The sequence below is a fragment of the Barbatula barbatula genome (assembly GCF_947034865.1).
Source record: "Barbatula barbatula genome assembly, chromosome: 5".
Classification (NCBI taxonomy): domain Eukaryota; kingdom Metazoa; phylum Chordata; class Actinopteri; order Cypriniformes; family Nemacheilidae; genus Barbatula; species Barbatula barbatula.
Window position 1 is genome coordinate 1,999,689 of NC_136769.1, and position 12,192 is coordinate 2,011,880.

The 12,192-nt window shown below is 39.0% G+C and overlaps 3 protein-coding genes across 5 annotated transcripts in view; all 3 read left to right on the forward strand.

Annotated features, from left to right (window-relative positions):
• The window catches only part of LOC306894863 (uncharacterized protein), a gene marked incomplete at its 3' end in the record, with an annotated part of 55,092 nt that overhangs the window by 12,267 nt on the left and 30,633 nt on the right, over positions 1–12,192 (forward strand). The window lies entirely within an intron of this gene.
• Positions 619–2,935, forward strand: LOC306894149 (uncharacterized protein). 3 transcript variants are annotated; one of them, XM_079456433.1, is made up of 8 exons: positions 619–886; positions 1,138–1,245; positions 1,322–1,432; positions 1,508–1,618; positions 1,692–1,802; positions 1,874–2,023; positions 2,448–2,563; positions 2,636–2,935. In XM_079456433.1, exons 1-8 carry the CDS (start codon positions 676–678, stop codon positions 2,702–2,704), a joined length of 987 nt encoding a protein of 328 aa, XP_079312559.1. In that variant the 5' UTR covers positions 619–675; the 3' UTR covers positions 2,705–2,935. The 3 variants fall into 3 exon arrangements, with proteins under 3 accessions (XP_079312559.1, XP_079312557.1, XP_079312558.1); XM_079456431.1 differs by having other exon boundaries at positions 659–886; positions 1,698–1,802; positions 2,636–2,869; XM_079456432.1 differs by having other exon boundaries at positions 659–886; positions 1,737–1,802; positions 2,636–2,869.
• On the forward strand, positions 7,041–9,958 carry LOC306894404 (uncharacterized protein). The gene is made up of 2 exons (XM_079456924.1): positions 7,041–7,155; positions 7,991–9,958. Exon 2 carries the CDS (start codon positions 7,993–7,995, stop codon positions 9,472–9,474), a length of 1,482 nt encoding a protein of 493 aa, XP_079313050.1. The 5' UTR covers positions 7,041–7,155; positions 7,991–7,992; the 3' UTR covers positions 9,475–9,958.

Below are 12,192 nucleotides of genomic sequence, written 5' to 3' on the forward strand. Positions count from 1 at the left end.
ATCTAAATCACCAGCCTTAAGTCTCTTTTGCATCTTTATTTTAAATCAGTGTGTTTATTTCATTCATACAGTGAAGAAGCAGTGTTTCATTTCTACATTATTCCGTTTCTTTCTTCAAATGCTAATGGCCTGTAAAATAGAGCCACAGTATTCATGTACAGATCAATATATCCTTGCCTGCTTGTGAGTTAAGAGAGGTTTGTACAATCTTCTTATATCGTAATAAACACCTTGAAAGAAACGTCGCATCTTCTCTCAAAAATGGTAAACCCTGAAGTGACATGTACCATAAGGCATCATGGGAACGCTAAAATATAAACACAAGACCTTTAATAAAGGAATAAATTGTATAAAATAAGCGATAATGTTGTGTATGTGCCCACTAAGTATCATAAAATTGTTGAAATATAAAAATAAACAATTTAAACTTATCAATAAATAAACGAAGTAAATACACATGGAATCGCAAAAGTGACCACGGACACATTTATCATACGTGGTTCCTCTGCTTAGAGTCTCACATGAAGATGAAACACCTGAACCTTATACGTCAGTGATTAAACTAAGTTTGTGATTGGCCATGGACATTACAATTGACCAAACGAGCAATTATGGGATCTCATAAAGCAGCACAGTAGACTGTTTGTGCACTAGTAGCGTATCTTTGTGCACACAATGGCGTTTTGCAAAAGCAGAGGAAATGAATTTGTTATTCTACTTGTGTTTACGGTCAGTACACTCAGTACTTTAATACACTGCAGAAGTTTGTCTTGGACACAAACGACTAGTGATGAAGGGGAGACATTATCTGATATGTCAGATCAAGAGACACTTTATGACCAGTTTGCTGATTTTGACAACCCCATTGATGACGACACCTTCTTTGGTATGTAATGCACTTGTGCATCATTGCAGTGTATGTGGATTAAAAAAGGATTAAAAGTCCATGTGAACCGGAAGTTGCAGCTGTTCTCACTTCAGTATTTTGATACATTTCAGAGGGAAATGGAATTGTGACCTACACTGATAAACTAATAACAATATACGCTGAAACATTTCTTGAAAAGATAGAAAAAGTAATTTATTTTCACTGGGACTTTAAATGTTTGTTACGAATCGCTTGCATTTGTATTGCAGATGAAGCTAGTGATGAAGGGGATAAAACTCTTTCTGATATGTCAGATCAAGAGACACTTGACCAGTTTGCTGATTTTGACAGCCCCATTGATGACGACACCTTCTTTGGTATGTAATAAACTTGTCACTGTTGTGTATATGGACTTGAAATGCCGGTGATGAATCGCTTGCATTTGTATTGCAGATGAAGCTAGTGATGAAGGGGATAAAACATTCTCTGATATGTCAGATCAAGAGAGACTTGATGACCAGTTTGCTGATTTTGACAACCCCATTGATGACGACACCTTATTTGGTATGTAATGCACTTGTGAGTCATGGTGTATATGGAATTAATGTCGGTTACGAATCGCTTGTATTTGTATTGCAGATGAAGCTAGTGATGAAGGGGATAAAACTCTTTCTGATATGTCAGATCAAGAGACACTTGATGACCAGTTTGCTGATTTTGGAAACATCATTGATGACGACACCTTCTTTGGTATGTAATATACTTGTCATTGTTGTGTATGGTATTGAAATGCCGGTTATGAATCGTTTGCATTGTATTGCAGATGAAGCTAGTGATGAAGGGGATAAAACTCTTTCTGATATGTCAGATCAAGAGACACTTGATGACCAGTTTGCTGATTTTGGAAACCTCATTGATGACGACAGCGTCTCTTGTATGTAATGCACTTGTACAATGTTTATGGATTCATATACACTGTTACCAATCACTTGCATTGTATTTCAGATCTGCCGAGAAGCGCTGCAATGCAAGATCAATTTGAAGCCCCATCTGAAGTACCCTGGGATGAAATGTCTCCAAAGCTGAAGTGTGATAAAGATTTTATGAATTTGCAACTCTTTGGTTCTGGTGTGGACCAAGTTGAGCTTTGTCGAGGTAAGTTGGGAATTCCTGTTTGTCTTTGACTTGTATTACCTTCACTGGCAAAATTGACAAATTGTTTGCTGTAATGTTTTTATTTCCTGTGTCAGTTGGACTCAATAAATTATACTTTATATGATGCTCAAATATCCTATAAAATCGAACTGGTGCTTCTAGTTTTATGGAATTGGCCATGTTTCCACTGTAGCACTAAATGGGCAAACTTCTCTACAGAGTGTGTAGATCCTTCGGCAAAAGTGAAAACACAATGACATCTTTGGTCCTTTACCACATAGTGCTTTGAAAGGGAGGGGCTGCGGTGAGCCGTTGGTGGCGATTTGAAACCTCACCGCTAGATGCTGCTAAATTTCACTGGACCCTTAATGAAAAGTGTAATGAGATTTTCAGCATTGAGTCGCCTTTAACTTATTTCTCACAGATAGTTCTGCACCGGTTCCTCTTGGTCATTTGCCGCCTAACTGTGGACACACTTCACACACTCATGGAGGTCTTGTTTATGCTACACCCTATAATGGATGTGGTGTTACACAAAAGGTACTTATGGTTAATTTGCTCTTGTGTGAGGTTAAAAGCTTTAAAGCCAACTTGTGTGTTTGTGTTTTTCAGGGAGGGAAGTATGTCATGCAGATGCAATGGCAGGGAATCCCTGTTTTCCTCTCTTGTCCCATGTCCTAGTCTGTTGTGAATGTGACCATGTTTGGATATCGGCCTCCTTGATTTCAACCAGACACAACTGTTCCACCAGCTTCTAACACCCAAAAGCCACATCGTCCTTTCTGTCCTTCACATATCTTTCCACCTCTGATGTCTAAAATAAAGTCAAATGTAAGGAATGAAAGTACAAATGATTTTCTGTTTTTAAATTTGAAAGGCTTGGGTAAATGTCCCGAAACTCATAATATACATTTATTCATTTGGCAGACGCTTTTATCCAAAGTGACATACTAGTTTTTACAGTGGCACATTACTGCAGAGCAATCAGGGGTAAGGTGTCTTGCTCAAGGGCAGTTCAGTCATGACCTGCTGGTACTGAGATTCGAACCAGCAACCTTCTGATCAATAACCCTTGGCTCTAACCACTCGGCAGCTGACCCACTCATAATACACTGCAAATAAAAACATAATACCTGCCAAAAACAATGCCACACCATGCACAAGTGTAATCCACATGCGGCAGGCGTCAATGTGGTATGGCGCATGTTCTAATGGCCAGAAATGAGAGACTGGGAAGGGACAAGGTAGAAAAAATAAACCACCTCGCTAGTCAGTCCCATACATCACCATCCTAGCCCACAGCTAGATTGGAAACATACAGCACCCACCTACAGGGACAAACCAGCGAAGGGAAAACACAACCATAACCGGAGGAACAACTACACCTACTGCAACACTGCCATCAACACTGGACCAATATCCTCTATCAAAACACCCAGCATTACCGATAGTCTATCAGCTGATGACCCACTTATTCCCTCTCTCCAATGGTGTCCACTCAGAATAACAAGGAAGTACTTCACATCTGCTCTGGGCAATAGCCATGCACACATGACAAGGAGAGCTCACCCAAAGGCTTCCATACACGTGCAATCTAAACAAAGGGACCGGACCTCATATTTTAGTGTCCTCTCAAACCATGTACTCGGCCACACCCTTCAAGCTAAAGGAGCTAGCTCCCCGGCTACATTGTGTACAATTTGTCCCATTAAGGAATAGTTTATCTTAAAAATCAATATAGTCATACTCCCCATCGTCATTTTTAAGTTGAGATTTTCTGCCTTCTGCAAGACACAAATGAAGAGATTATAACCAATAATAATGTTGGTAACCAATAACGATTGTTCACTTTTATTGTATGGATATAAATCTAATGCAAGTGAACGGGGACCAAAGGTTTTCTGTTCCCAACATTATTTTAAAATGTGTTCTGCAGAAGAAAGTCATACAGGTTTGAAGTGACAATCTGTTGAGTGAATTTTTTTTTCCATAACATTCTATTACACACATGTGGCCATTTTAGTGTAGTTCAATAAGATTCTGCACACCTAAGGTGTTCCAGGTCTTCCTTACTTTACTGTAAATGCAAACGCGTGCACGGTTTGTTTTCAATAAACAAAGCATTTAAAAAACAATACAGAAATACACATACTGAAATGGAATAAAACAAAATGAGTTAAACACGGAGCGCCCACTGGTTTGTTTTCCCCATCATCCTGCTTACAAATATATTTGGACTTACTCTTTCAAAAGTTTGTGAGTTTTTAGTGCTGTACAAACAATACGAGGAATAAATGTTATAAATGGCTTTTCTGTCAGATTACTGCAAACATGCAGGTGTGCAGTCGCTCGCTCTCTTCCACACCACGTGGCTCAAGCTTCCGAGTCCGTTCGCTCTAATGCAGACGCGTCACAGACTCCCGTGAAATATTTGGCATGCTAAATATATATACCTGCTGACGGCGACTCAAAATCCTGCTGTGTGAAATGAGTTTTGACTGGAAAATGACATCTGCGATAACCTACAGCCAATGAGAAAGCAAGATACAAGGCAAAGTTAGGTTCCCGCGAGAACGCTAATATCACGCATCACTTCGCGCGTGCGTTTGGTTGTGAAACGTTGTTTGCGGAGCAGACAGTTGTCAGTGATTGTGACCTATTGTAAAGTCACACAGTGTGTAACCTCCTGTCGCAGATCCATCATCCAATGTGAACACTGCAGCATGATACATAAGTCACAATAAAATAGATTTTCATACTATACATTTTGCAATAGATTTTTACAAATAAAAATGTCTCAAATAGAGCAGAAAATACAACTTGTTTTTAACATCCCAACACTTGCATACCAGTAGACACCGTTAAAGCTTCATTTAAACCAATTCCTATTATGTCTTTTTTACCATAATGTTAGTTTGTGCATACTTTAGATTGCATTTTAGGGAGACATCTCGCATCATTGAAATCACAATGAATGCATGTTACATGAGCGCTGAAACATGCATCAATAAAATCAAAGTGCATCCAGGTGGCGGCTCTGGAAGCTGGTGTGTCATGCTGCTCCCTCTTGAGACATTGGCCATATGCACTGTATGTGATGTCAAAACAGCTTTCCTGTATCTCAGTGGTAAGAGCATTGTGTTAACAGCGCAAGGTTGTGGGTTCGATTGCAGATACTTATGTATAAATGTATAGGATAATGCAATTATCTCATTAATGTAAAACACAATTTAAAGAAATGGTTGGACTATTGATACACTATCATGGAAGATTTGCAGAACCCTACATTATATACAGACGACAGAAACAAACTGAAAATCGACTGGATTCATTTATCATCAATTTTAAATGAAACAATCTCTGAATTATATTATATTATATCAATATTTAAAACACAAACATCTGTTTTGTGAGGACATTTCCATGAGAGTTTAAGATATCAGCATAATGAAGGAGGTGAAAATGGGAACTATGGGTGTAGAATAATGACAGCTGTTAACACTGATGTGTCTGTTATACTGAAACAAAAAGAAAACGTTCATGATCATCAGCAGAAGACCGGCAGCTCTATTAACACCAATGGATGTGTTTTCACTGTTAGGCTAATAACAGATAAGTGACAAATGTGACGTTAGGCTATTGAATTTTATTTTAAGTGGAACAAAAACACTTCACCAAATTACAAGCCATTTCCAAAAACCATGACAGTAGTACAAACAACTTACACTTGTCATGGAAAGTTGATCTTGTAGTTTCAAAGAATCGCTCAGACAAAGAAGGTCCAGGTGTCAAAGAGAAAACTTTATTTGTTCGAATCAAAGAAAGTTGAGATCTTCCCAAAGCATCTGAAATGACAGTGTTTTCCAGCCCATAGTTACAGTGAAACTAATGCAAGGGGGTTTTCTGTTGCACCAATCAGATAAGTTCCTGTTATCTCTTATTTTTAATACCCAATTATTCTGCCTCGCCACCAGTAGATCCTAGGCAACAGGATACGTTTATAATCGTGGTCGGCGCATCATTACCTCATGTTTAAAAAGATAAGATACGCTGGTCAGAGGTTTTCTGTGCCTCATCCTCTGAGCTTTATTCAACTTTAGGCCTCTAGGTCTTACAGACATCATTGGATTTTATGTTGCTGTAAAAGGTTGAAAAGTATTCTTAAACATGCTATAATGATTATTTACATAAAAATACTTATAAATCATTCGTATGCTGCACAGAAAAACTGTTTGGTGAAAAACCTCAAGAAAAGTTGTTGTAATATCATCAGTCGACAAATATCACCAGTTCAGTCATAGACGACGGCATTTGATCACTATGGTTACCGCTACTACAGGCACAATTGAGGCAGCTAACAGGTCCTCGTAGGACCCCGGGGGCGGGGCCAGGAGTCGCAGCGGCAGCAGCACACAGAGACTGAACGTCGATGACCGACACGATTGTGAAGCAGTGACGGGAAAATACTGAAGCAGCTGCGGGCCTGTCCGTCACTACTCAGGCTAATGTACATAGCGGACATCCTCATGAATCCTCAGTTATCCTCAAAAATATTGATAGACTACAGCGCAATATTTTTTCATGATAGTGTATCGATATTCAAAACACTACAATCATTGATATATATAATAATATTATAATAATAATAAATAATAAGCAGTTTTAATATTTATCCATCATGAATAAGACCAAAGAAATTGATCATTGTTAGATGTTTTTATGACAACTGCTCTCACTTTGCTTGGGTTTCTGTAGTTGATTTGTGATGTGGCCGAGATGTTTATGTCATTTATGTCACACATGGAGATAAATGTTGGTATTTGATATAGTGGACAGCATCTTGGTCAACAATTGTTGTTTTTAGTGATGTTATATAAGTGAAGCTGAGTTGAGTTATTGACAATGTCTCTCTAACATCTCCAGTTCACACCAACAGTGATTGACACCTTCAGTAAAGCTCCTCCTACATCAAACCACCAATAAATACCAGAAAGCAACAAGCAGAAGAATCACTTCAGGTGTAAGAACTGAAATCTTCACACAGTTGTTGGAGTTTGTGGAAGAGAAGCTTGAGAACACGAGAGATCCAGAACTACACACAACAGAAACTCAGAGGACTAAAGAACACAGAGGTTGGTTTCTGTTTTTAAATCTTTATTTCTGACAGTGGAGGAATTATTAAGCTTTCATTTATTTGATAAACCACAAATGCAGAAGATTAGAACTGAAAGTGAATCACTAAACTGCATCAAATTATCATAATGCATTTGTTCTTTTACTCGACTACATGAGACACAGTCTGTTGGTTTTTAGTTGTTATTCTTTCTTTTACTCGACTATATTTTTGGGGGCATCGTTTCTGCTGTACTGAACTTAAAGTGACAGCAGCTTTATAAATCACAGTCTGTTATTATTGTTAATAAAACAACAAAAGACAAAGAAAATCGTCACTCAATGCTCTTGACTGGTGTGACTCTAATAAGGATTGATCTATATTCAATTTATACAGTGAAGACTATGTAGTGTTTTTTCACATCTGATGACTTTTATTTTGTACCTGAAAATATTTCGCATTGATTCTTGATATATACTTGATTCATTCAATCCAAACCACTGAGATATCATGACAGTAATGATTTTAATTATAAAACACATTATTCGGAAAAAAAAAATATTATAATAAACATACATTTACTCTCTGAATTGCACAATGAATAAATTTTGTCAATCAAATACAAATGTCAATAATGTACAGTCTAAGCTAATTTTATGTTGTAATTTAAACAGAGTAAAGTTAAAATATTCTCTTAGGATGTGTTCATCTTATATGGCAAACACTTTTATCCAAAGCAATACTCAGTGCACTGAATGACTGTGTTCCCTGAAAATGAAACTATGATCTTGTCTTCTGCTGTTGTTTTGTACAATTGTAAAACTGTGTTTAACAGATAGTTTTGTTCACTTCAGATATGACGGACAGTCAAGATAAAGTAAAAGATGCTGATCAGAAACATCAACGTGCACAAACGTTGCAGAAAGGCTCACTTGAAGAAGCTCTGAGAACAGGAGACAAAAAGAGTGAAAGACAGCACATGAGAATTCACACCAGAGAGAAACCTCACGCATGTCTACAGTGTGGAAAGAGTTTTACAAAGACAGGTCACCTAAAGATTCACATGAGAATTCACACTGGAGAGAAACCTCATGTATGTCTACAGTGTGGAAAGAGTTTTACAGATCCGAGTAGCCTTAAGACACACATGAGAATTCACACTGGAGAGAAACCTCACGCATGTCTACAGTGTGGAAAGAGTTTTACACAAACAGGTCACCTAAAGACACACATGAGAATTCACACTGGAGAGAAACCTCATGTATGTCTACAGTGTGGAAAGACTTTTACAGAAACAGGTGACCTAAAGACACACATGAGAATTCACACTGGAGAGAAACCTCACGCATGTCTACAGTGTGGAAAGACTTTTACACAAACAGGTCACCTAAAGACACACATGAGAATTCACACTGGAGAGAAACCTCATGTATGTCTACAGTGTGAAAAGACTTTCACAAATACGAGTAACCTTAAGACACACATGAGAATTCACACTGGAGAGAAACCTCATGTATGTCTACAGTGTGGAAAGACTTTTACAGATACGAGTCACCTTAAGACACACATGAGAATTCACACTGGAGAGAAACCTCATGTATGTCTACAGTGTGGAAAGACTTTTACAGGTACGAGTCACCTTAAGACACACATGAGAATTCACACTGGAGAGAAACCTCATGTATGTCTACAGTGTGGAAAGACTTTTACAGATACGAGTAACCTTAAGACACACATGAGAATTCACACTGGAGAGAAACCTCATGTATGTCTACAGTGTGGAAAGAGTTTTACAGCTACGAGTCACCTAAAGATTCACATGAGAATTCACACTGGAGAGAAACCTCATGTATGTCTACAGTGTGGAAAGACTTTTACAGGTACGAGTCACCTTAAGACACACATGAGAATTCACACTGGAGAGAAACCTCATGTATGTCTACAGTGTGGAAAGACTTTTACAGGTACGAGTCACCTTAAGACACACATGAGAATTCACACTGGAGAGAAACCTCATGTATGTCTACAGTGTGGAAAGACTTTTACAGATACGAGTAACCTTAAGACACACATGAGAATTCACACTGGAGAGAAACCTCACGCATGTCTACAGTGTGGAAAGACATTTGCAGTCTTGAGTAGCCTTAAGACACACATGAGAATTCACACTGGAGAGAAACCTCACGCATGTCTACAGTGTGGAAAGACTTTTACACAAACAGGAAACCTTGAGAAACACATGAGAATTCACACTGGAGAGAAACCTCACACATGTCTACAGTGTGGAAAGAGTTTTACAGCTGCAAGTAGCCTTAAGGCACACAAGAGAATTCACTGAAGAGAAACCTTTCGCGGGTCATCAGTGTCTTTTGCATGACTTCAGTGTGGAAGGATGTATGAGTAACCTCAAGAAGGAAACGAGAACTCAGAGCGGAGAGAAACATTTCACAGTTGAAGAAACACAAGATAACACTTACTGTTCTAGTTGTGTTTGTCTTTAATCTCTACTGTATCATCATACATGTTTTACAGGAGACTGTATGAAAGAAATGCATCAGTTCAAGCTTTAAAACTTGTTTTGGAATGTATTTAAGTTCTAGTTGTTTAAACCATAAACAGTTAGATTCTCTTGGGAGGTGTTCATCTTATATGGCAAGCATATTTTACATGTAATATTGTGTATTTTTTTACAGAATTTCCCAAGTTTTTCATTAAACAGTAAAATGTTGTTGTTTTACAGATATTTGCTGTAATTTAAAGTTTTAACATTGAAATGACAGTATTGTAATTTACAATTACATAAAAATTATGTTTTTAAAGGCATTTCATACTGTTGTGGTTTCTGTAGATATCTGTCATTTGTAAAAAGTTTTTCCCCATTTACATGTTTTATCTAATGTTTACTGGAGCTAAACAATGTAAGTAAAACAAAATGTAACTTGTGGAGAGGCGTTTGGGGTTCGGTGGCCGAAAAGTGAAGTGCCGCTTTAAGAGGGGTGTGCGCTGTGAACATGTGACCTTTGTTTACTACGATAAAAAGAGGCGCGTTTCATTCATTTCGTTAAGAAATCCAACCCGGTGTGCAGCCACTTGGTAAGCTCTCTTCATTTCAAATGTTGTCTTGTCTGCTTTATGATGTACGCTTCATGTTGTCCGCTGTTGCCACGCTATGTTGTTTATACTGCGGTTTCGTCCGTTGCATTTTAAAGGTAATGTTAACGCTATGTTTCGGTGAATCTAAATAAGTTACTGATTATGATAATGCAACTTATACGTTGATGAGATGGCGTAGCTGTTAGACATTAAATTAATCATACCACGAGTCCATTTATGCTTACTGTTTTAGCTTCATAAATGTTTGTCGAATTATGAATCGCGGACCGCTACTTCCTGGTTTGCCGCGTGGCATTGTGGGAGCTGTAGTTTTCTGCTTGCAGAATGCCTTTAAGCATTATACCCAGCGGCGGCGCCAGGGGGGGTCTTGGGGGGTCTCAAGACCCTTCCAAAAAACGCCTCGACCCCCCATTTGACCCCCCTTCCTGATTAGAAAATATTTAATATATATATTAAAATCTATATATATGGGATAAAGATTTAAAAATGGTTCTCTTCAAACTACGCAGAACAATAATAATATAAACATAAGAATCACTGCGACGCCCCATGAACGTTGCTGCCGCTGCGCCTTACGTCATTGCGTTCAAGGCGCTGTCGCGAGCCCGCAAGTGCTGCTACGCGCTTAATATATTGAAGCTAAAAATGGATCGCTTCGTCATACCAAAAAAGAAATTTAAAGCAGACGGAAATAGTGAATATATTGCAGTGGAGGGCGAGCCATGCTTGATACTAGATTTTGAAACAGAGGACACCGAGGAATTGGAGGAATCGGAGGTGGGACCGGAGCAACTTGCAGCCCCCGAGGCGGAGGAGACAGGTGAGCGGATGCAAAAAAATGCCGCCTCATCGAGCGCTACAGCGGGCACGGATGGTGGGAATCCTGACGGCGGAGTGGATTTGGCGGGGGATTTAAGCCAAGGCCCAGCTGAGAAACCAAGACAGCCTCAACTTAAATCCTACCCGCGTCGTTCTTTTGGATCGCAGGGGCAGCTAGCATCCAGGGGTTTTAGTTACTCGTGGTTCAAACAGTACCAGTGGCTTGAATATTCTGTGTCAAAAGACGCGGCTTTTTGTTTTGCCTGTCGTCATTTTTTTCACAGTGTGCATGGATCTGGTGGTCACTCAGAAAAGTGCTTCACACAGGAAGGGTTTAAAAACTGGAGAAAAGGAGCAGAGAAACTGGCGCAACATAATGCCAGCGCTTCTCACAAAGTGGCAATGGAAGGGTGGTGTGAATTTAAGGAGAGAGAGAAAAACGGATCGAGGATTTGTACTCATCTCCATGACGAAGGACATAAGAAAATTGTTAAAGAAAACAGGATCTACATGCGAGCAGTTGTTGAGTCACTGCGCTTTACAGCGTGTCAAACCATTGGTCAGAGAGGCCACCGAGAGAATGAACAGTCCACCAACAGAGGTAATTTCCTTGAAATGTTACATCTGCTGGGGAAGTTTGATAGCACTGTATCCAAAAAATTATCTAGTGGGCCAGGTAATGCAAAATATGTCCATCATGACATTCAGAACGAGTTAATTGATATAATGGCCTGCATTTTGAGAGAACAGGTTAGTAACGAAGTTAAACTAGGGGAGCACTTTACCTTAATGGTGGATGAAACAAAAGATGTGAGCAAAAAAGAGCAGATATCTGTTGTTCTGCGCTACATACACAATGATGACATTCATGAAGAGTTTCTTGATTTTGTCCCAGCTGATGGTTTGGATGCAGAGTCTTTACTTGTGACAGTGAAAGGGGCATTGGCTAAATTCAATATAGACAAAAATGCATGCGTTGGACAATGTTACGATGGGGCATCTGTAATGTCTGGCTGCAACAATGGTGTTCAGGAAAAATTTCGCAGAGAAGTCCCACATGCAGTGTACATCCACTGCCATGCACACAGATTAAACCTGGTTTTAGTTGACTGTGTCCATAATG

What these genes read in the sequence shown, in the direction of transcription:
- LOC306894149 (XM_079456433.1), top strand. Translation starts at nt 676, where the DNA reads ATGGCGTTTTGCAAAAGCAGAGGAAATGAATTTGTTATTCTACTTGTG. An exon ending in TGATGACGACACCTTCTTTG is followed by an intron (nt 1,619 to 1,691) that starts GTATGTAATATA and finishes ATTGTATTGCAG; the next exon opens with ATGAAGCTAGTGATGAAGGG. An exon ending in CCAAGTTGAGCTTTGTCGAG is followed by an intron (nt 2,024 to 2,447) that starts GTAAGTTGGGAA and finishes TATTTCTCACAG; the next exon opens with ATAGTTCTGCACCGGTTCCT.
- LOC306894404 (XM_079456924.1), top strand. Translation starts at nt 7,993, where the DNA reads ATGACGGACAGTCAAGATAAAGTAAAAGATGCTGATCAGAAACATCAA.